At 37.4% G+C, this 24,592-nt stretch overlaps 1 protein-coding gene across 1 annotated transcript in view; it reads left to right on the top strand.

Annotated features, from left to right (window-relative positions):
- Nucleotides 1–24,592, top strand: part of REV3L (REV3 like, DNA directed polymerase zeta catalytic subunit) — a 116,626-nt gene that overhangs the window by 59,878 nt on the left and 32,156 nt on the right. The window contains exons 6-17 of the mRNA XM_032184050.1: nt 2,324–2,418; nt 2,979–3,083; nt 4,104–4,188; nt 4,274–4,422; nt 4,713–4,841; nt 7,024–7,261; nt 11,246–11,385; nt 14,418–18,618; nt 18,993–19,975; nt 20,573–20,655; nt 21,776–21,901; nt 23,416–23,608. Coding sequence (XP_032039941.1) covers nt 2,324–2,418; nt 2,979–3,083; nt 4,104–4,188; nt 4,274–4,422; nt 4,713–4,841; nt 7,024–7,261; nt 11,246–11,385; nt 14,418–18,618; nt 18,993–19,975; nt 20,573–20,655; nt 21,776–21,901; nt 23,416–23,608 — 6,527 coding nt within the window. The remainder of the gene's footprint in view (nt 1–2,323; nt 2,419–2,978; nt 3,084–4,103; nt 4,189–4,273; nt 4,423–4,712; nt 4,842–7,023; nt 7,262–11,245; nt 11,386–14,417; nt 18,619–18,992; nt 19,976–20,572; nt 20,656–21,775; nt 21,902–23,415; nt 23,609–24,592) is intronic.

The raw sequence follows: 24,592 nt of genomic DNA, 5'->3' as shown, positions 1-24,592 counted from the left end.
CTTGGGGTCATCAGCAGACTTGCTGAGGGTGCACTCAATCCCACTGTGCATGTCAGCAACAAAGACATTGAACAGCCCTGGTCCCAGTACTAACCCCTGAGGAACACCACTCATCACTGGTCTCCACCTGGACATCAAGCCATTAACCCCAACTCTTTGAGTGTGACCATGCATCCAGTTGCAGAAAAGTCATTGAGTGCCTCAGTCTTTTCCATATTCTGGGTAACCGGGTTTTCCATTTCCTTCCAGTGAGGGCCCACATTTTCCCTAGTTTTTCTTTCACCACTGATGCACTTACAGAAGCATTTTTTGTTGCCATTGACATCCCTAGAAGGATTTAGTTCTATCAGGGCTTTAGCTTTACTAACCCGATCCCTGGCTGCTCGGACAATTTCTCTGTATCCCTCCCAGGCTGCCTGTCCTTGCTTCCACCCTCTGTAGGCCTCCTGTTTCTGTTTGAGTTTGGCTAGGAGCTCCTTGTTCATCCATGCAGGCCTCCTGGTGTTTTTGCCTGACTTCCTTTTTGTTGGGATGCATCCCTCCGGAGCTTGGAGGAGGTGATCCTTGAATATTAACCATCTTTTTTGGCCCCCTCTTCCTTCCAGAGCTTTATCCCATAGTACTCTACCAAGCAGATCCGTGAAGAGACTGAAGCCTGCTCTCCTGAAGTTCAGGGCAGTGAGCTGTGCACCCTGCTTGCTGCCCTAAGGATCTTTTCCTCCACTATTTCATGGTCATTGCAGCCAAGACTGCACTTGAGCTTTACATTCCCCACAAGCCTTGTTGGTAAGAACAAGGCCCAGCACAGCAGCTCTCCTTGTTGGCTCCTCTATCACTTGAAGTTATCACCAGCGCATTCCAGGAACCTCCTGGGTTGCTTATGCCCTTCTGTGTTGTCCCTCCTTAATTTATCCCACTCCCTCACCCTCTTTTCTTCTTTTGAAGATAATACCTCAGCCTTTGCCCTTTGGGCAGTAGGACCTCAGTATGTGGAGGAAAGGGTTGTTCTTGTGGGGGAACCCAGGAAAGCTGGGGGCCAGAAGGAAGTGAGAGAAAAGAAATGTTGCATGTGTTTGGAAGTATTCCTTCATTTGGCAATTCACTTACATCATGGACTGTAGGTGGGTCTTTGCATGGGCTGTTTTCTGAGAAGTCATCAGAATTTTGCTCTTAAAACATAAGCAGTATCTTAGCAGTTTAATTTTACATTTCTTTCAGATTTCTAGATAGCTTAATACTTCATTTCCAGAGAAGGTGTCAGGGATATCTAGCTTTAAATACATCTGTTGCCTATTTGCACTATACTGCCTTCTGTTCAGAGCTTACAGAGAGGATTGGAAATACCGATGAATTATATCTTAGATTCTACACTGATATTCTTGAGCCTTTGTTGTTGTTGTTAGAGAATACGTGCAGATGCTGTAAGTAACGAGACAATTAACCTAGACAGAGGATCTTAAAGATTATCAGATTTTAATTAAAGAATAGCCTATTTTAGTTGTTGATAGCATTGAAAGGATTTTCTATTCCCCTAAAAGTTTGCCAAGGATAAACAGACTTTGACATATACCTGAGGGGTTTCTCTTTCTTAGCCTTCTCCATGGACTTCTTAAATATAGCTCACTGACAGCAACAGGTGGAAGGCCACTGACCTTAGCAGATATGTCACTGAAAAGGAAGATGATCAGATCACTACACAATAAGCTCAAATCTGTTTCTTGTATTTTAAGTCTTTACCAAGCCAGTTAATCCTAGTTGTGCTTATGTTTGGGATGCTAATACCCAGTTCCTATTTACCAGGCTTCCTCCAGGCAGACACCTAAATAAAAAGTAGGTTGTGAAAAATAAAACAGTTTTTGCTTCACTTCCCTTAGTAGGAAGTTTTACACTGTTTTGATAGCTCTGAACTGTGAACAAGGAAGGAAAGTTCTTCCTGCTATTTCTTCTGGATATAGGGTTATGCTAACACAGGTGGTCTATTGCCTGAGAGTTCTACAGACCATTTCATACTGCATTTGATGAGGAGAACATTATAAATGCTGTAGTATTTAGTATTGTTTACCACTTCTTTCTCTTCTTCCCACCAAAGAAAAAGTGTAATCCCTTGAAACTGAAGAGACAAATTTCCCATCTAATTAGATTTGGGATGTAACCATTAATTTAAGGCTTCGCATGTGAGGATGAGAACTGGTAATTCTGTATGCATTTACTCATCCTCATCCCCCCAAAATACTTCATATGTTAGTTAAAAAAAACAGTGATGATGCATGTTTCAAAGTCAACATACTGATAAAATTAACTGACGTTATTTATGTTGTCACAGTTCTTTAATGTTGAAAGGTGTTGAGCCACAAAGTACCTGTGAATTGGAGGTGGATGCAGTAGCTGCTGACATTTTAAATCAACTGGATATTGAAGGTGAAGTATCAATAACTTTGCACATAAAATGTTTTAAAACAACTGTATTGTCATCTCTTTGTTAAGGTTCAGCTTAGTTAAACCGCAGTCCAGATTCCAGATTTCAGTATTAGTGATCTGGTAATGTTATAACATTAACATTAATATAACATTAACATAACATTAACAGATTTTGAAAATAGCCTATTTTCAGAGCAATACAAAAAGGTTTTCGTTAATGCATAACAGAAGGCTTCAGACCTCTAAGTAAAATACCAATATCAAATATGTGTGTATATGTGTACATATATATATGTACACAAACCTGGTAAGAAGACCAGCAAAAGCTGAAGAATTTTCTAGAAACAATTAGGAGTTTTATGCTATAACTTTGGCATAACACTGAATCCTTGAGTAAGGCAAGAATCGCAGTAAAAATAATAACAGGTTAGAATGACAAAAAAGGTAAAAAAAAAAAAAAAAAAAAAAGGTGTTTTTGTTGTTTTTTTTTTAAATCTGGGGGGAAAAATCCATTTTATCATGTTGACAGACTTCCCTTCATGTGTTATTGTGTACTTCAGCCCAGATTGGCAGAAACCCTGGTTTGCAAGCTATATGGGAAGATGAGAAGCAGCGACGGAGAGAGAAATGTGAATCTTCTCAGATTAAGACACCAGATTCACAAGGTAATAATAATAATAATAATAATAATAATAATAATAATAATAATAATGATGATGATAATTTAAAACAATTACAACAAACCACCAAGCATTTATTATGCAGCTCTTTATCAAAAACTTTGAATGAGAAGCAAGCAGGAGGTAGAGTTGAAAGCAATGTATCAAATTTCAGGGCTTTTTAGCTGTACTGTTTTGCTGTTCCAAGTTTACTGATTGACCAGGATGTGTATTCCAGATTTAAAAGTAAGATACAAAACCTTGCCTAAAAGCATCTTGATTGAGCTAGCTGCAGAGCATTCAGCAAGATAAATGATGATGACAATTAAGGTTGTGTACTCTGGGATGGAAAATATTTAAATGTTTAAATACTGGCAAAATTAAATCTCTTATCCTGAACCTTTCAATGGCAGTTTATGATAAGGCCAGTTCCCTTGAAATAAAGCGAAGGTGATGTTAGATGAAAATCATAGAAGGGTAGAGAAATCCCTTATTTTTATGTAAAATTCATTACATGGGACTGTGCTCTGCAAATTAATTGCATAATGAACAAGACTGTTCTCTGTAGAGCCTAGGCCTTGTTTCTTTTAAAATATGAATGATATTTGGCAAGCAAGTTAGAGGACTGCAAGAAGGAAAAAGATAGATTTCTGGCTGAGGCAAAGTACTTTCTGATTGCTTTTTGTTCTTGTGTTTCTCTGTAATTCTATTCAGGCTTCATAAACCAAAATTTTCAAAATTGTTCACTGATTAAGTTGTCTTTTCGTGGATGCTCACCTTGATGTAATTGCCACATGATTTTTAAATGTTGTTAATACTTGCAGTTGAAAATGAGATCAATGGGAGTAGATGAAGTATTTTCAAGTTTTTAAATACACTTGAAAAATCAGCCCTCGAATTTGACACTTAAAATTAGCGGACACTTCCACTTTGAGCTACTTCCTAATAGAATTAGGAATTTTAGCCTCTCTTTGTGTTGGGAGGCCCAAGAAAAAGTGAATAACATATCTTTTTTAAATTTTAAAGACCGTGGATTTGTGCCAGCAACAGAGAGTGAAAAATATTTTCAGAAGAGACTTAAAGAAATCCTCAAGCAAAATGACTTCTCTGTGTAAGTGCTTAGCCATTTGCCATAAACTATGGTATTCTTTGTAAACCTTAAATATGCATTTAAAAATTGGTTTTCAATTAACTAGAACGTTATCAGGATCAGTGGACTACAGTAATGGATCAGAGGAGTTCTCTGCTGAGCTAACACTACATTCTGAGGTACTTTCTCCTGAAGCCTTTCAGTGTACGCCAGCTAATATGGTAGAAGTGCATAAAGATAAAAAGATGAACAAAGGTGAGTATTTTTAATAGCATAATTGCTTAGGTGTAAATCTATGTCATGCTTTGGCTGTATATGCTATTAGCAGAAGCTAAGGAAGATTTGATTGTCAAGTGTGAAAAAAACTCTGAAGAGTAGCTTCACTTTTATTTTGTTGTTAGAGTAAGCCTTTTAAAATTGCTACAGCAAATAATGGAAACAAACTTTAATAGTAAAATCCATTTCAAGTAGTTTGCTTTCATACTGTATTGATGTCTGTGACTCTTTGAAGGTTTATCCTTTTGCTTTTTGTTTTTCTTTTAAAGAATCTGATAGGATGCATACTGATAAAGAAGAGGAAGCACTTATTAATGAAGAAGCAATTTTAAACATTGTGGAGAATAGTCAGAGTTTTCATCATTTGTCTCAAAGACTGAGTCAGACTGCAGTTTTTAGTGAGTATAATTGGAATGTCTTTTCTTCTGGGCTGTTTTATTGTTCCACAGTCTTCATTGTGCTCTCTTACCCTGCTAGTTGTGAAAGAAAGTATTTTATCTCACAGAATTTGTCAAGCAAATTGAAACTTCACCTCTGCCACCACAAAACATCTTATTTTCTAATAATGTCACCAGTACAGTGTATTTGTAGAAGCTATTGTGCTTTACTGGTTAGGTAAGCCTGTCCTCTTGACGGGTCAGCTCAATGCAGTCTCTTGGAGGGTACTCTTCTTTATGCTCCTTGGGTTGTAGGACTAAAACTATTAGACTAAACAGGATTTTGACTGTCTGTCTGTGATATTATTGCAGTTAGCGTGTCTTTTTCACAGTAATGGTAGAGAACATGCTCATGGGCTGTCTTTAGAATTTCTGCTGTCTGGAGATACTGGGCTCTAGTAGGCTGATAATGAGAGGCAAATTACACAAGAAATATTTCCCAAAATGTACGGATACAAAAGAATGGTTGAAAGCAAAGAAAAAAGAACAATAAAATATTAAAGAGAGGGAGAGAGACCATGACAGCAAACAAACATGGGTGGCATGAGGGGAAAACAATAATAGAATAGCACAACAAAGGAATTTGCATGGAAAGTTACTTCAGGTAGAAATACTATAGAAGAGATAGAAGGTACGTAGCTCATGCTATTCTGTGTACGTTCTGAGAAGGTACATGGAAGCTGATAAACATACGCGCTGATTTTTGTAGTGAAAAGGTTATTTTGAGAGGTTGAGAAGTGGCTAATAGTTACACAGATGTGTCCTGTGTCTGTGTGTTTGAATTGCTCAACCAAATAGGGGTGTTGAAAGGAGCATTTTTTTCCAGTGGGTAGGGAATCAGATGGAAATCTTATGCCTTATTTTTTTCTTTCTTTTTCTTTCCTTTTATCTTTTTATCATGTGGCTACTAATTGCTGGTGTCTCATGTTACCATCAGTTTCTCATGTTCCTTCATAGCATGGACTAGTCTTTACTATGCCTTTGTAGATTCAAAGTGCCATAAGGGCTGTGAAACACATTACTGCTGCTGCTGTGAAATATACAATAATGTTTATATTTACGGGAAGTCGTTTGGAGGTTAATGACAGGCCTTATGAAGGGCAAAGAAGGCAAGAAAGTGAAGTTTATTCAGAACTCCAGCAAAGGCAATGTTTTCCATTCTAAATGATAGTGTGGTGTCTTGTGAAGCCTTTGTAAAGCTGGGAAAATGGAAAATGCTTTCGTCACAGATATTGAGACCCATATGATTCTCAGGATCACTGTAAATCGTGGTATTTCCTGAGGAAAGAAAATAGACATTGTAGTTCTTCAGCCAGAGGAAAAGGAGAGAGAAGTAACAAAGATGCCTAATAGACTGGAAACCATAAACTGGTGATGAGGTCAAATGAAAGGTAATCAGGAAGAGAGTGATAGAAAAATTATGACTTGGAATGATGCTTAAGAAATAAAAATGAAGAATGAGAAAACATGCATGAGTTGGTATTAACTCTGTTCAGATGAAACAAATCAAAAATAAGATATAAGGGATGAACAAAATCAGATGAACTTTTGGTGTGAAATAAAGGAGTATTGAAATAGTAACACAGATTATAGGAGCAAGAAAGGGGAGATGAAATTAAGCATTATAGGAAATTCCAAAACGAAAGAAGGACCAGTCACTAAAAATCAGCACCATCTTTCATGAGATGCAGTGATTGAAAGTCTTCCAAGTGGCACAAAGAAAAGTGCCCAACAAAGTTAGTGCAGCCATTGAGATGAAGAGAGCAAGAGAAGGCAGGGATGTTTCAGAAGCTGGCACGCATGCTGAAATGAAAGGGGAGAGTGAGGCTTTACTGAACATGAGGAAGTATAGGAGGGTGGAGGCCGAGAGAAGTGCTTCCACTAAATCTATTACAGTTGGAACAGAAGGGCAGAAATAAAATGAAGATTGTCAGTATTCTAATTAAAGAACTACAAAACATAACAAATGATAAAACTAAAATAAGACAGGTATGAAGAGTGCTTTGTTTCTGTAACCACTTTGCTTTGGACAGTAGCAAGCGAGTAGATTTTTAAATGTTGATGGTTTTGTTTTACCAGGAGAGTATAACTAGTCATTTACAAGAACAAAATATAAATTGTGTTTTGGGGGCTCTTTCTGCAGTGAACAGTAGTGCTGATGAGGCCATGATTGATCTATTGGCTGGTTTGGAGAATGATGGCTATCAGATGGGACATCACAAAACACTCTCTCACCATCGTTCTCTTGGAAGCTGTCGAATTTCTCAGAACAGTGATGATGAAGAAAATGAGCCACAATGCGAGAAAGAGGAAATGGAACTTAGCTTGGTAATGTCGCAAAGGTGGGACAGTAGCATTGAAGAGCCTGGGCCAAAAAGAAGGTATATATGTGATTTTGTTTTCTTAATGTGTTCTTCTCTGCCACATCCTTTCCTCCTCCTCTCCCTCTCCCCTTACTCTTCCTCCTCCCCCTGTTTTCAAGTGTGCTAATGTGCACCGTAGAGATGTCTCTGTTGAAAGCATTGAAAAAAATTCTGCAGATCTTGGGACAGAATGCAGTTGTGCAGCTGATGCTGTGACTCTTCAGTTTCATATGTGACTCTTTCAGTTTCAGATATAGGTGAAATGTTTAGGTTTGACTTCACATAAGCTTCTAGGTTGCTGTTTGAGGAAAAATTGAGTAGCTTTTTTTTTTTTTCTACAAGTCCAAGTATGAAAATTTTAGTTGTAACCTCTTTTTAAAGTCACACCATGAATATAGTACAAATGTAAGGTGTATTTCATGCATGTGCCTTAACTTTCATTACAGTGAATGGTTAAGAAACATTCTTGCAAAGACTGACCTGACCCAGAATGGGTGTTCTTCTCAGAACACCCATTTGTTTCTTCGCTCAAAGCTTAAATTGAAACATGAATGTTGCTCACTTTGTTAGACTGCTAAAGGTCAGCAGCTTGAATATTTTTAAGGCCAAGAATCTTGGAACACCTTCTCAGGTTGTAATGACATTTTGTAGTCTGCACTGATGACTGTTGAAAGAAGCATATCCAGTTTCTCGTCACTCATGCATTAGGCAGGCACCTTCTGGTATTTATAATTCTATTTGAGAGATGAGAAACTTAACAGATGTAACATTTTGATATTTTTTTAATAGAAAATCACAATTATGGTATGATTCAGAGAGCAAGAGAGGCATAGAAATATTGAATCTTTTATTTTATGAAGGCATGCAGAAAAGTTGTAACAGAATCCAAAGTTAGATCATTAGTCTCCTGGTTCTAGAGATACTTCATCTCTAAAGCAACTTTTCCTGTTTGACCTTTATTTTCTTTTTTTTTTTCCCCTCAGTACTCTGGAAAGTTGGAATTTCCAGAATCTAAAACACTTTTCTTTAATCTTAGTTGCAGTATTTGTGTAAAACTAGCCTATATCTTGCAGAATTTATTAGCTTGGGCACAGCTGTCTATAGGCATGACTATACAATTTCTGTAGTCAAGTAAATCCTGAAGCAATTAACTGCTTTTATACAATAAAGAATCCATCTAAAAAACTCATCAGACATGATGAGATGGCTCAGGAGTAGCTTGCTCATGTATGCCTGCATCTTCATCTCAGACAGAAAGCACTAGGGAGAATGTACATAGCAAGTGCTTCCACGTGGAGTCAGCTGATATCTAGAGGGAATTACAAGCTTTGCTTCAGTGTGATCACTTCAGAATTTGGACTGACTTCACAAGAGAGCATGGTATGATTCAGGTCATGCATGAAGAACCACTTTGAGTCTGACGATGGATCCAACCCTATTCTGCTCATGGTTCATTCTGTTCGTGCTGCTTCTTAATACATGCATACATACTATGACTTGCTGTTATTGGGAATCCACCAATCTTCTATTATATCAAGTGATATATTGAGATAACGTGTTGCCACAACACCCTAGTGACTGAATTAAACAGCTTGGATTTGACTTCTGATGGGAGATAAAAGCCCAGCAAGACATGAAGAGCCATATGGTGGTGTCATGCGGTGTTAGACAAAATTTTCCTGGAATCTAAATGCTAGGCTTGAATGCAGAGAGATCCAAGTTGCTCTTTGCAGAAGTTGTCTCAAGCCTGACTTGATGTACTAATATTGACAAAGATTTGCTTTGTGCACAGGATCATAGCATAATCCCAGTTAGAAGAAACATCTAAATGTTATCTAGTCCAGTGCTGTGGTCAAAGCAGCTTTGACTAGATTAGCTGCCTAAGACCTTTTCTTGTTGAATTTTGAGTATCTCCAAGGCTAGAGGTTGCATAGCCTCTATGGACATGTTCCAGTGTTCAAACACCCTTATGGTGAAGAATTTTCTCATTATACATGACATTCCCTGAGGAAGCCCTTTGTCCAGTTCCCCTTATCATACTACCATGGGCCTCTGAATCTGTTTTTTTTCTTTACATCTACCCACCGAGTCTCTGATGAGTGCAACAAGATCTTAGTTTTTTCTCAAGGCTGAACAAATCCTATTCCCTTAGCCCTTCCATATGAATCATGTGCTCCAGCCTCCAGTCACCTTGGTGCCTCTCAGCTGGATTTGCACCAGTTTTGTCAGTGTCAGCATTGTAGTGTGGAGCCCAAAACTGAGCCCAATACTCCAGATGCAGCCTCACAGCTAATGATACTGGCTACAGTCTGGCAGTCGCAGTCCAGGATGCAGCTATAAAAGCACACTGCGCACTCAGAGTTTTCTCCTCCAGGGTTTTTACATCCTTTTCCACAAAACCATTTCGTACCTAGGTAGCTTCACAGAATCACAGAATTTCTAGGTTGGAAGAGACCTCAAGATCATCGAGTCCAACCTCTGACCTAACACTAACCGTCCCCACTAAACCATATCCCTAAGCTTCCTGCCCATAGCAGTGTATGGAGTTATTTCATCCAATTTATGTGACACTGGATTTGTCTTTGCTGAAGTCTTTGAGATTTCTGTGAGTTCATTCCACAACCTATTAAGATCCCTTGGGATAACAGCCCTACTCTCCAGAGTATTGGTTTCACCCCTCAGTTTGATATTCACTTGGATATACAGCTGTATGTCTTTGCACTGTAATTCTCCATGTTTTGTGTTTTGGGAGCACAGAAGAGGGGAAACTAAGTTGACTTAGTTCATGGTCACTGTGAGCCCATCTGTCCTTGTTACTGAGGTCTCTCCTTCAAGCCATGCTGCTTCCAGACTTGAGTTAGTCTGGAATCATATAACCATATTTGAACTTATTGCTCCTGAACTAATAAACACGGCTTAATCCAAGCTGGTTCATTGCTGAGCACATTCAGATGTTTGTGGTGTTATGATGCGCATAAATCATGATCTAGTTGTACTCTACAGATAAGGGTTCTTCAAAAGTAGATGAACTAGCAATGAGAAAGCACACTGACCTAAATGACTTCAAAACCTTGGTATTTACACCTTCTAAGGTACTACACAATAATATTTTTATGTATATCAAGCTGCTCATCAATTGAAAAAAATTCTTTACTAGGATAGATTTATTTTTATCTTAAAACAAAAACAAACAAATGAAAAGTTCCTAAAGATTTATCTGGACTCGCTTCTTGTAACCACAGGATAACTTGCCACTTCAAAGAATTAAGTCTATCTCATGATTTATTTTAAAGAAGAAATCAAATTATTCAGTGCTTCTAGAGTGGTAATTTACTTATGGGTTTGTTTTGGGAGGCTTTCTGTTTTATTTTTTTCCTCATTATACAGTAATTCCACCTTAAAAACCTGGAAAAAATCATCAGAAGTTTGTATTTGTAGATTTATTCTTTTTTCTCCAGCAGATTTATGACTTTAAAAACAGCAGCTTGGAGCAGTTAATGTAGAGTGGCTGAAGTATTAGCAACAGCAACTTCAGAATGTTCAAGGAGGGATGGAAACAAACATTTCTTTGGTGATTGTGCTTTAATTAAGCCTGCCATGAGAGAGAGATTCCTTTAAAAAAAAAAAAAAGCCATTTCCTAAGAGCTAAACTGAAAAGCATGTTGGACAGTTGCTTTAGTCCTCAAGTTTCAAGCAATAAAATTAAATTTCAGTGAAATTGAAGCAAAATCAAGCATTGGAATCCCCTAATTTCCTAACCAAGTGATTTTTGCTGTTCCCCTCTGTAGATTTTAGAATTTTTACTACTTTCATTGCCTGTTAAAATAATAATATTTTGAGTTTCTTAGTGAGAAATATAACAGGGTTTTTTTGGTTTCACTTTGCTTGCCCAAATTTCACAACCATGTAACATCGCATCTTTTTGATTTTGAGGTTCCCTGTGGCTTTAGGTATTTTCTACTTGAAGATTTATGCATTAAATGATTCCTTCATTTCCTTTAGGTCAGCTGGTAAAAATATGCATCGAAGTTCAACAGAAGAGGATTCATCTTCAGAGGAAGAAATGGAGTGGAGTGGTAGCAATATGCTCCTAACTAATCTCTCTATACCTCAGTTAGATGGGACTGCAGATGAAAATGGTGGTAAGTAAATAGAAAAATGGCTTTGGAAGTTGAATCACTAACTGGGTCATAGGTTGCTTTCAGATCAATTTGCTAATTCTTGAAAGTCCTAAGCATCTTTGATTCTTGTCTCAGCTGGAAGGAAATGTATTGCAGTCTATAGCAGAAGAAGGCCCTTGACATCTTCCATATCAGTCAACAGTATTGTAATCCCATCATCTACAGTGAATTAACAGAATCTGCATTTCCTACTGTATAAATGGTTCAAAAAGGGTATTGTTTAATAAGTGTTAGGGAGAAGTTCTTTGTTGCAAGGGGTATTTTTCTGTTACTACTTGTTCCACAAATATGCTGCTAAAATTAATGATTCCATAGGACCACTTATTCTGCTGGGATTTTATCATGTATAGTAAATGTATGATTGTGTAAATTTAGATGGGTAACTTTGCTTTGCAAGTATTTTGCCACCCATGCTAAAATACAGTGAGCCTTTGTTTGAGCCTGTGTTACATTCAGCAGATTGCATGTTCACATCCTGGGATTGCATGAGTTAAAACTATGCAGTAGAAGGCTGCTGCAGAAGAAACTGCCTTTCAAAAGACTATTAAAATATTAAAAAAAAAAATGTAATCTGTAGAGATAGGTCTTGCCATCTCTTTCTAACAGTCTGTCTTTGTTCGAAATAACCTTGGTTACTAGAATGCACACTGAGATTAGGCAAATACGTAACTAATATTATTTGTTTCATTAGCCAAGCTACCTACTTTCATATTTATAAAGTTCTGAGTGAAACAATGTAAAATGTACGTATCCTGGGGTGGGGATAGAATACATCTGTATCCAGAGTTATCCTAGTATTAAGTTCATTTTTGTTCTTGGTATAATCAACAGTAATTGATTTTCTTTGTTTCAGAGATGTTGTATTACTCATATTTCATTGTCTTTAAAATTTGAAATTTGTGGTTAATTTAATTTGTGGCTTTTGGTAGAAACTTTCCTTAATCCGTAGTAAAAACTGTTTAGTGTAAAAATCTTGTTGGTGCACATGCATTTGCTCTTGGGGGAAGGGATATAATCTGTTACAGAAGTTATGTATTAGTGTCTCTTGAAGCTATTTGACAAACTAATAAACATCATGTATCAGTACACAAAATATACTTTAATATACCCATAAGCAATTCTGTATTGAAGAAGGTGAGCTATGTGATCTTAGTACGTAGGCAACTTCAACCATTCTTTCATGTTCACTGTTTAAAAGCATAGTTAGCTTTTTTCCATTGCTTATATATAGTATAAAAAAATATAAAAAGGTATAATAGTAGGATTAATACATTACTTGATGTACTTACTCATATGATTGATTTTGCAAAATGCACAATTGTGATTTCCTTATTTGCTATACTTTGTAACTTACTGTAAAAAGGGATGTTTCTGGCTAAAGGAATAGTATCTTAAATCATTGTTTGAATTGTAGAATAGTCTAAGTATTTTGAATATTCACATGCAGGAAAAGAATGTCCACTTAAAATAAATTTATTACTGCTCATTTAATCGGATATAAAGTAACTTCTACTATATATAAACTTTGTAAAACAGGAGATACTCAAACAGATCTCAGTCCAGTTCATCTGAATTTAAAAAATGTTTATCCACACATGAATCTCAGTGTCCGTAACATCTGATTGATTAATAGTATTTTTGCAGCTTTCATAGGTGTCTGAATAGTCAGGTATCCTGCAAATGTTTACGTGGTGTTTCACTGAACTCCCATTTTCTTGGTCTTCAATTAATCATCCTCATTCTTTGTGTGGATACCTCCTCCTACTCCCAAGAATCACAGGCTGCATCTCCCAGCTGTGTTTCACAGCTCAGTGACTCTGTGTATGCATTAGGAAGTGTTATTAGAAACAGATTGAGACTTCCGTTTATTATTCTCACCCTGCTACAAATAAATTGCAAAGATGAAGGCACTATGAATCTAAGATAATCCACAAATTAGTTTAGACTAAAAAAAAAAAAAAAAGCAGATACTCAAAGGACCTCCCATCTAGTATGACAGTTTGCAGCTCATGCTTCCAAAACATACAGCATGTTTCATTAACTCCTGTTCCCCTTCAGCATTTCAGCTAGAGTTGTGGACACGTGAACAAACTGCCATGTGCCAGGAGCCCTGTGGTATCTGCCTCTGCAGTGGAATAAACTCTTTGTAGTTACTTGGTGTTGACTATAGTTATAAACAAGCATATGTCCTGCGAAGCAGATGTTAATTTGTTACTTACCATCTCCTGCACATACTTACCCTGCAGTAAAGGTGCTGAAAGTAACAATGAAAGAGAGGAGAAGTAGTCCTAGTTCAAGTCATGAGTCTGCACAGTTACCACAGCACATGCTGGTTGTAGACCTGTGTGGCAAAGTTAATGTGTGGATATGAATTTATAATTAACTAAACAGTGCAAGCTCTTCACATAAACGCCTGAATGGGTGGTGGATTGCTCTGCTTTAAAGTGCAGCAAACAACCTTACAGCTGGCACACAGGATGGTTGATCCAAAGCCCTTGCTGTGTTATAAGCTCATGCTTCAGCTTTCTGTGAAATTACTTTTCTATATGGAGAAAATACCTAAGTACATTCCCTTGTTTTTTAGAGCCTGTACATGTGCATACTTCTCAGGGACAAACCAGGATACAAGCTTTTCTAAAAGTCAATCTCTTTGTATGTGTTTTTTGGAAAACGATTTTAGAAACCTTCTTTCAGAAAGCCAGTATGAAATCTTTGAAATATATATGTATGTCCACCATTTATGAGTAACTGACAGAATATCTGAGACAGAAATGTACTAATGATGTGATTTTGATAAAGCAACTCATGTACTTGGGATCTGTAGTTGTCATGATCATAAATGGAATATAAGTTAGAAGAGGTTTTGGTGGGGGTGTGTGTTTGTTTTTGTAGGGGAGGGCTTTCGTGAAAATATCATTAAAAGGGTTAATACCTTAGGTGTTCTTTTCTTTTTACAGGAAAACTAGAGTAAAATTGCTTGTCTTCCATTTCAGACAATCCTTTGAATAATGAAAGTTCTCGAACTCACTCCTCCGTCATTGCAACAAGCAAAATGTCTGTAAAGACCTCAATCTTTCACAAAGATGCTGCTACACTAGAACCCCCGTCTTCTGCTAAAATTACTTTTCAGTGTAAACACACAAGTGCCCTTTCTAACCACGTTTTGAATAATGAAGATTTAGTAGAAGACCTCTCGCAACCAAACACGGAAACAAGACCTGAACTTTCAGTCCATTCTCTTACAAAAGAAAGCACTTACACAGCAAAGTACCCAACATCATTCAGCAATAGTACCCATGCAGAAAACTCACATAAAGAGAGTAACAAGAAAGATACTCTCCCTGTTTCTTCATGTGAAAATAATATTTTTGAGTATGAAGATGATATTTCATCAGTGAGCAGACAAATACCTAGCAGGAAGTATACTAGCATCAGAAAAGCTGAAAAGGATGTCTCTTTTATGCATGTGGGCCGCCACATTGGTGACAGCATGTTGAATAAAAACTCTTTTAACTTTTCTGATTTGAGCCACTCTGGCCACTCCAAAGGTAAAATATCCTCTGAAGTAAATGAAAAATCCAGCAGCGCAAGTATAAATAGTTTTTTTCCAGCAACAGTTACAGAAAATTGTGAATTGGTGTCTTGTTCAGGAGGCAGTCGAACTGTGGTACATTCACTTGAAAATAACACTGATGAAGGTGGCCTTAATAAGCTTAAAATTAGGTATGAAGAATTTCAGGAGCATAAAGCAGAAAAGCCAAGCCTCAGCCAACAAGCAGCACATTATATGTTCTTTCCTAGTGTTGTTCTTTCTAATTGTCTCAGCCGACCACAAAAGTTAGCTCCTGTAACATACAAATTACAGCAAGGCAACAAACAGTCCAGGTTGAAGCTGAATAAAAAGAAACATAGTTTTATCAATCATCAGGAGCCTGCAACTGTAAATGATGTTGTATCAGTGAAGGAAAGCTGCTATACACAAGGTAATGCTTGTGGTAATATTCCTGATAAGGATAGTGCTTTACCTAGTGACTTAGTCCAAGTTCCTCTTGAGGCTTTTGAAAACAAAATGCCTACAAGTACTGCTAATTGTAATGACTGCCAGATTGGAGACGGATCTCTTGAAACTGAGCAGTCGTTTGGATTATGTGGGAATAAATACACACTTCGAACTAAACGGAAGGTAAATTATGAGACTGAAGACAGTGAATCAAGCTTTGTCGCACACAACTCAAAAATTAATCTACCTCAACCAATAGAAAGTGTTGAAAGTTTGGATGGGTCTCAGAAGTCTCGAAAACGTAGAAGACTTTCTAAAAAATTGCCACCTGTTATTATTAAATATATTATCATCAATAGATTTAGAGGGAGAAAAAATATGCTTGTTAAACTAGGGAAAGTAGATTCTAGTGAGGAAAGAGTAGTACTCACGGAGGAAAAGATGAATTTATATAGAAAGCTTGCACCTTTAAAAGACTTTTGGCCAAAAGTTCCTGACTCTCCTGCAACCAAATATCCTATTTATCCACTAACACCAAAGAAAAGTCACAAAAGGAAAGCAAAACATAAGTCCACCAAGAAAAAAGCTGGAAAACCACAAAAAACAGGTAGTAAAAATATTAAAAGAACTTTATCTTTCAGGAAAAGGACTCATACGATTCTTTCTCCTCCTTCACCGTCGTATAATGCCGAAGCTGAAGACTGTGACTATAACTATAGTGATGTTATGTCTAAATTAGGTTTTCTTTCTGAGAGAAGCACAAGCCCAGTAAACACATCCCCACCTCGCTGCTGGTCTCCCACTGATCCAAAAGCAGAAGAAATCCTGACCAACATGGATAGAGAAGCTTTACATACTAGAGTCCCTAATATGTACAACAGCAAGACTGTTAATTCTAGCGTAGGAAAAAATAGTAGAGCAAAAACTCAGGTTAAGAAATGTAAAAAGAAATTTGCTAGCCCCGCTGTGTCAACCAAGAAAAAGAAAAAGATGAATCAGGCTGATAAAACAGCAGATGATGGAAAGAAGAAACCTAGAACAAAGCAAAGACAGAAAACAACAGAAAAAGCGTCCTCAAGAAAGCGCATGGTATTTAAAGATGAAAAAGGAAATACTCACTCTACCACAGAAGTGAAGTTTGTGCTGAAACGTCCAGATCTGCCTGAGATTTCTTTCAGTGCACAGCCACTTCATAATCGGAAGGATGGTCCTCTGCCTGGCTATCCAGCAGGATATCTACCATCAGCACAGCTCCCTTCAGGAGCTGATGCACAAGGTAATTCGTCAGGCTGTTTTCATTCATTGATGGAAATTGATAAGCCTGGAGATGCACAGTGTTTACCTGCTCCTCGAGAAGACCCTCATTCATCTCTCACATCTACTCCTCCGGCACCTGGAAGGGAAGTACCAAAAATGAGCTCTCAAAGGCCTAGGACTCAAAATGCTGTATTTAGAATGAAGGAACCTGCTCTCGTTAAAAACATATTTGACCCATCTAATCACTCAACTCAGGTAACACAGAATGTGCACATCTCTAAAGATAAAACTTCTATAAAAGCAGAAGAGATAAAAAACTTGCAAAATAGGTATTTACCATCAGCTGGAAAATTAAATGAAGCTCGTGACTCTTTGGACGCAACAAAGATGGATCAGTTGCATGCCACTAACTATTTGCATTGTAAAGACAATAATCAACAGCAGATTTTTTGTTTACCAGAGGCTTCCAAGCATTCTGATCCTTGTTCTTCTATTCTTAAGTCATCTGAGGAAAGTCCTGGGCCTCTTCAGTTGCCTAAGAACTGTTTTGTAACCTCTTTGAAGAGTCCAGTGAAACAGTTAAATTGGGATCAAAACCAAAGAGGGTTTATTTTCGACATGTCCCATTTTAAACCTGAAACAGTAAAACAGAAACCTCTTTCGGAAACGACCATGCAACCAAAACCCATCTCTCAGTATAAAAACAGGACTATAGTGGCCCCGTCAGTGTTCAGTGAAGGACAGTCCGGCCTAGCTGTTCTGAAAGAGTTGCTCCAGAAGAGGCAGCAGAAAGCTCAGAATGCAAATGTTGCACAGGAACCATTACCGGTTAAAACACAGCTGAGCAGAAGTACACCGTGCCCTGTGGAACAGAATAAAGCAGTCAAAAGGTCACGGACAGTCACATCGCCTAGAAAAGCACGTGCTCCCAGGAATACAAAACCTAAAGAAAAATCAGCAAAGCTTTCCAAAATGGAGTCCTTAAGCCAGCAGGTCACTAGTCGCATCGATCATTCTGTGTCTGACGACAGCCCCGTTTTTTTTTCAGACCCTGGTTTTGAAAGCTGTTACTCTCTAGAAGATAGCTTGTCTCCAGATCACAATTACAACTTTGATATTAATACCATAGGGCAAACAGGATTTTGCAGTTTTTACTCTGCAAGCCAGTTTGTCCCAGCAGATCAAAATTTGCCCCAGAAATTTTTGAGTGACGCAGTTCAAGATCTTGGTTCTGGACAAACAACAGAAAATGACTTTCTATATCATAATGACCAAAAATCTGATGAAGAAAAACAGCATTCGTCAAGCACAAGTAAGTGGATAAGATCTGGTTCTCTGAGCCCTGAGCTTTTTGAGAAAACCTCACTGGACAATAACGAGAACCACTGCCATAGCCAATGGAGGAAAAATGTCCATCCTTCAGCTTCTAGATCTAACTCTGTCGATGCTTCTTGTACACAAGAGACAGAGGTTTGTTTAAATGAAAAGTTCAAATTGAATAGAAGTACGGTAAATAAGGAGAGATTTCTCAACCTTCCTCAGCCAACCAGCTCAGACTGGATTCAGAGCCACATTAGAAAAGAAACCACTTTTGACCCCTGTCAACCACTTGATTCAGTTAATACCTCCTTTGCATCCATATTGTCTTCTCCTGATGGTGAACTTATAGATGCAGCCTCTGAGGATTTAGAATTGTATGTTTCGAGAAACAACGAGGCATTAACTCCAACTCCGGATAGTTCACCGAGATCTACCAGTTCTCCCTCACAATCAAAGAATGGAAGTTTTACACCTCGTACTGCTCACATTCTTAAGCCGCTCATGTCCCCACCCAGCCGTGAAGAAATCATGGCAACTTTGCTGGATCATGATCTCTCAGAAACAATTTATCAGGAACCATTTTGCAGTAATCCTTCCGATGCTCCAGAAAAGCCAAGGTACTGTGTTAAAGGCGTTTCTGTCTACATATGCTTGTGATTACATTAAATTTAATTTATTCCTGTAAACAATTTTATGCTGTTACGTGACACAGATGCATGAAAGATTCCATCTGATATATCTGTATTTGAAGCTGAAAATTATTATACTTCTCCTGCAAATACCCATTTTAATTCATGACACTTTTTTTTTTTAACGTTTGATATTATTGTAGTTAGTGAAAGTCTGCCTGCTTGATTTGTAAAAGAGAGATGCTGCCCACAGGAATTGCATTGTGAAAAGACTAGTTAGCAGGACTCTGCTAGTCTATCATCTTGGAGTGCCTGCAGTTCAGTTTAGAGCAAAGCAATAATTCGAACTATTTTCTTTTCAGGGAGATTGGAGGACGGCTTCTCACGGTAGAAACTAGACTTCCAAATGACCTACTTGAGTTTGAGGGAGACTTCTCATTAGAAGGTCTACGACTCTGGAAGACTGCATTTTCAGCAATGACAGAAGGTCCTAGACCAGGGTCACCTCCTCGTCACGGTCACTCTACTGTTAATAAAAGAGAAAGTAATAGCCATAAAACTAGCGAAGACAAAAAAATAGTTATAATGCCATGCAAGTGTGCTCCAAGCCAGCAACAAGTTCAGATATGGCTTCATGCCAAAGAAGAGTATGAACATTTCAAGAAATTGCCTAAGAATCATCCTGCTGAGCTGGAAAAGGCAGCCGAGAATTTCAGCTCCACGGTATTGTCTGGAGAGAAACCTAAAGAAGTAGTAAAAGCAGCTAAAGATTTAAATTTGTCAAGCCTGGAAGATGAAAGACCTGTTGTGCCTACAAAGGATTCTCCTGTTTCTGTGGCAGATCCTACAAAATTACAAACCAAGGAAATGTGTGATAAGTCTGTAAGTACTATAGGAAATTATATAAATATTAAAAGTGACATAGACTCCGATAAAACTCCATCTGAAAGCAAGATGCTTACTCCTTCAACACTAGAACGGGATAAGGAGGAGGAGGAGGAAGATTATTATGTCAATTATAGTTCACCAGATTCTCCAGTGCTTCCACCTTGGCAACAAGTAGCATCTCCAGATCCCAAACAGTCCAACGCAGAAGAGGCAGAGTGGAAAAGTCAGGATGTTATTTTGTCTTCTGTGGAAGAAAATGATGTAGCACTTGTTGGAAGTGCACAAAATTCTCCGTCCACCCAAGAGGATATTAAGATGACTTTTGACACGTCTCCATTGCCACATAGTGAAGATCCTGGAAATTCTGAATCCATTCGCTTACATAGTACACCCATCATGCAAAGAAAAAATAGTGACGGAATACCTGAAGTTTTGGGGTTTACTCCTTTATCAACAGGTAAATTCATTACCTGATCTTAATGATACTCAGAATGTTTTCCTGAATATGATATTTTTCTTTTAACATGCTGAGAAAATAACCTAGATCTTTACAAAAATCTATTAAAATTAGTTTGGGAAAGGAAAAGGCCTGCATGTTGTAGTTAAAATAACTGTTTAATTATGACAAAAGTCTAGTAGCAGAACACACTTGTGCTTCTTGATGTTGTTTAGTGTCTGAACTCCAAAATGCAAGTTAAAAATCGTATTAAAAAGTATAGCTTAACTTGGAGAATTTGAAAATCTTATTTGTTACATTGCTTTTAATAAGTTATATTACAAACATAATTTAAATGTGGAGTGTAAATAACATTCTGATGCTCAAGATAAGGAGTGGTAAATTATTGGCTGTGTACTGTGCATGCCTAAATGTCCGTAAATACCAAATCATAATAGTTGTGCTTTGGATTGGAGAGAGGATAATGTTATATTTGTTTATATTTTAAATATATTTTTATAATGTTAACCAAATGCCTCTGGTTGTTTCCAGCACGTTCTTCAATGTCTAGACAATATTATTGAAGCTAAACAGTTTTTCACTCCTCTTTGTTTACAGAACCAAAAACCCAAAAACTGTGTCGTAAGAGAGGACATAATACTGATGGTCTTCGAAGAGTACTTCTGACCTCACAAATGAAGGTAAATAAAGACTTTATGCACAGATGCATTTTTATTATGCTACACTTACATTGCCATTCTCTTGCTAACTAAAATAATCTTTCTCATAAGTTAACCAGACATCCTTAATACATTTTTTTGAACTTTGTAGAATTTTTTAGGATGATTTTCTTTTGTGTGTTTTTTGTTGTTATTAAGATCTTGAAAAGATATAAGGATATTTAAGATGGGAAGGTGCAATTGCTGTACAGTCAGTATGCAAGAAGAAATAAGTTTTATTTGCAGCAAAAAACAAGTTGAATTTTGAGGGTATGTTCTATGTTTTGGGGGTAGTGAAACACTAATGGAACAATAAGAGACACAATCTAAGGAGTTTGTGTCGTCGTTTTGTTTACAGCATACTTTTTAAGTTCTGTTTTGATTTCCCCTTAATACACACACACATACACATGTATATATTTATATCTCTGTGTGTTTACATTAGCTTTCAGACAATGTTTTAAGCATTTTCTGAAAACATAAAAGGCAGTGAATAGCACTGGCATGCTGACAGAGTAGAAAGGGAACGGATTGTGTGAAATGATCAGACTGGCATGTTTTCCTTAAAAAGTATTTCTGCTCCCCTTACTGGAAACAGAACAGTTGGTTAGGTGCATCATGGATCTGACTTGACAGTCTTTTCTGTTCTTAATATACTTGTGTTCACCCAGTTCGAGTGGGTAAATGTACCCTTAATTCAGTGCCATTATAAAGTGGTGACCAAAATAGTGTAATTTTAATATGAATTTTGTTCAAGAGCAAATAGAGACTTGATGGTTCTGATATCCACAAGCTTCTAAGAAAACTGACATCAACTTATTTAAAAAACAAAACAAACAAACAAAACCAGGTATTTTAAACTGCCTTTGGCTTTACTATGATGTTTCATTAACATTATTCCTAAAAAGGAGAAAGATACAACTTTTGTTTCCCTGCTGCAAAATGATAGGAATAGAGAAAGCTTTTAGTAATTGTAGTGTAGCATTTTCATTTTAATTGGTAAACTTGTATTTAATTTTGACAGTATTGTGTATTAATTTAGCAACCTGTAATTTTTTCAATATATGTGTGTGTGCGTGTTGCTTTTTTTGTTGTTCAATAGAATCAGTTTGCTGCCCTTGGTTCTCCAAAGAGAGAATCTTCTGAGATCGAAGGACCATCTTTAAATAACACTTACGGTTTTAAAGTCAGTGTGCAAAACCTGCAAGAAGCAAAATCTCTACATGAGGTAACTTACATTATATGTTATTTTATAAAACGATAGTTCATCAGACTAGTTTTATAATGGCAGTATTTAAAAATCCTTTCCTCCTGACTTAAAAGTCAGTGTGTGATGTCTGCAGCTTTAAGTAATTGCTGTACTAGTTTCAACTTGTTCTCCACGTGCCTTTATTTAATAGTATTGGACTGAATTTCAGAATATTTTGTTGAGTAGATGGTAAACCTTCCTTTAAACAAACACTAAGGGGGAGATCAGGAGGAGGAAATAGTAGGGTTTTCTATAAAGATATTACTGGAAAAAGTAGTTGGTTGTAACTTCCACAGATCATATCCTTAACAAGTCTTCTGACCTCATTCAGTCAGCAGTTCCTCCCTGTATCTCTCTCCACATGGTAACTTCTGAATCTGTTGGCCATTGCTGCTGCATTTAACCAAGTGCTAGATACCTCAAAGAGTGTTTCTACATGAAACATGTTGGTCAGTGCTTGGTCTGAGGAGAAAGATCAAAATTAATGCTGGAGAAAGGGCTGTAATGTGAATACTGTACTGCTGCGTTTGGCAGCTGACTGGCCAGCTGACTCACAGACAGTCCCTGTGCCCGTGGCTTGGAGTTGAGAGATAGTTTTATGTGCTGACTAGCTAACGTAGGAGAAGCCACAAGAAAGTAATGATATTGCAGGAAATAGAGATGTAGCTTGATAGAGCAATTCTATTTCACTGATGGCTCTAGTGATCTAGGACACAAACCCATAGCAAATCAGACTGTCCCCCAGGCAGCTTGCTTACTCAGATGTATTTGTAATTTTTCTCTTGTAATCCTTCCAACTCACTCATTAGTTTATCAACTATATTATGCTAGACAACACAGAAACAAAATAGTGTTGAAACAGTGCTAAATACTGTATAAATTAAAAAGTGTATGATATACAGGAATTAGCATTTTCTTAATGCAAACTATTCTGCAAAAAGATATAGCAACATGATGTGGAAGTTCATTTATGCAAGTTAAGGGAAAAAGAGGTACTCTCCATGTCTTCCTGTAAGTGATTTAGTCTTCATGCCTGTTTGCAAGTTTGGGGTGAGAGAGGGAAAGGAAAATAAAGAATAACAGTGATGTGTTGTTCCTGATGACTTTGATAACTGAATTTGCCCAATATACTAAGCTGTTTGAAAATACTATGAGAATTTAATAATTGTTATTGAGCATTTCTGCTTATTTGTATTTGTTTTGGATACAAGAAGGCAGTACTCAGAAACAAATACTGAATTTTAATAATTGAGTGTAAAAATGCATTAAATGGTAACTTTATTTGTAATATGGTGCTTTTTGCAAAAAGGTGAGGTCCAGAGGTGCATGTTTAATCACTTCTATAAATTTTCAAGCGTGACCTCTCAGTTACAATATAGAATGACCACATGAAAGCCTGTCATTAGTTAATTTGTATTAATAATCTCCTCTTAATATTTTTTTTTTAAGAACACTCCAAAGCATACTAATTTATTGTATTTATTTGTTGGTAGGTCCAACACCTTACCCTCATCAGTATGGAGTTACATGCTCGAACCAGACGAGATTTGGAACCAGACCCGGAGTTTGATCCGATCTGTGCTTTATTCTATTGCATCTCATCAGACACAGCACTGCCAAATACTGATAAAAAAGAAATCACTGGTGCTATTGTGATTGATAGAGACAGGACACTCTCAAGCCAAGGTTCCTATTTCTTTTTTTCTTAACATACTTTACAAAAATACTTGTTTCATAATAATCAAACAGTAGCAAGCAAAATATAATCGAGTATCTATATTACTATTTACCTCATTTAATTTTGTCTTGTTGACTGTTGGATGAATGGCCATATTAAACATAGAGTTTTCCTGCTTATATCTTCTAAAGAACTATTGCATGGGCTGTAAACCACAAATAATATACACATGTGCAAAATACCTATGCTTGCATACTTGTGGACAAGCTCCTGCAGTGTTCTGAAAATATAAAGAGGAAAACCTGCCTTTAGTTTCCTACTCAAATTGCTGGATAGCTACAAATAGAAAATGTTAAAAGCAAGACAGTATGTTTTATATTTTACTTAAGGGTTATTTTTGTGGTTTTATCTGATCCTTTTAGGATCTAAACAGGGGCCCTTATTCTATTGTACCTTTTTGGCTTTGTTTAGACCAGTGATACTCAACCTGTGGCTCTAGAGCCGGATGTGGCTCTTCATGGCCCTACAGGCGGCTCTCGCAATGTAGGCATCTGATCGGCGCTCCACTCTATCAGGCAGCGCGGGGAGCACTGAGCAAATGGACCAGCAGTGTGGGAGTCGCTGAAGTTCCCCCTCCCATAGGGGGAAAGAAAAGGAGCTGCTGGGATCCCCCCACAGGTAAGAGTAGAGATCACCTCCCACCCAGCAGCCGTGGGGCAGAATGGGGAAAAACTTGCCCTTTTGCCCCTTCCACCCCTCCACCTCACTTCTTCCTAGCAGCCAGAAGGGGTTGAAGACAGAATGCTGCTGGGAGAGAGGATGCTGATGTGTTATGTCGTGATGTATCAATATGTGATGATGATGAGGCAGCATCATCACACATTGAAGTGTCATGATGGAAAACAAAAATCACACTGTTGATACTTGATTTTTATGGTGCTCTACAACTCCATTTAATAAAGAAGTGGCTCTCCAGCTGTTAAAGGTTGAGT

Source organism: Aythya fuligula, chromosome 3, assembly GCF_009819795.1.
Source record: "Aythya fuligula isolate bAytFul2 chromosome 3, bAytFul2.pri, whole genome shotgun sequence".
NCBI lineage: Eukaryota > Metazoa > Chordata > Aves > Anseriformes > Anatidae > Aythya > Aythya fuligula.
Note: the sequence above shows the minus strand (reverse complement) of the source record. Positions and strands in the feature narration are given on the sequence as shown.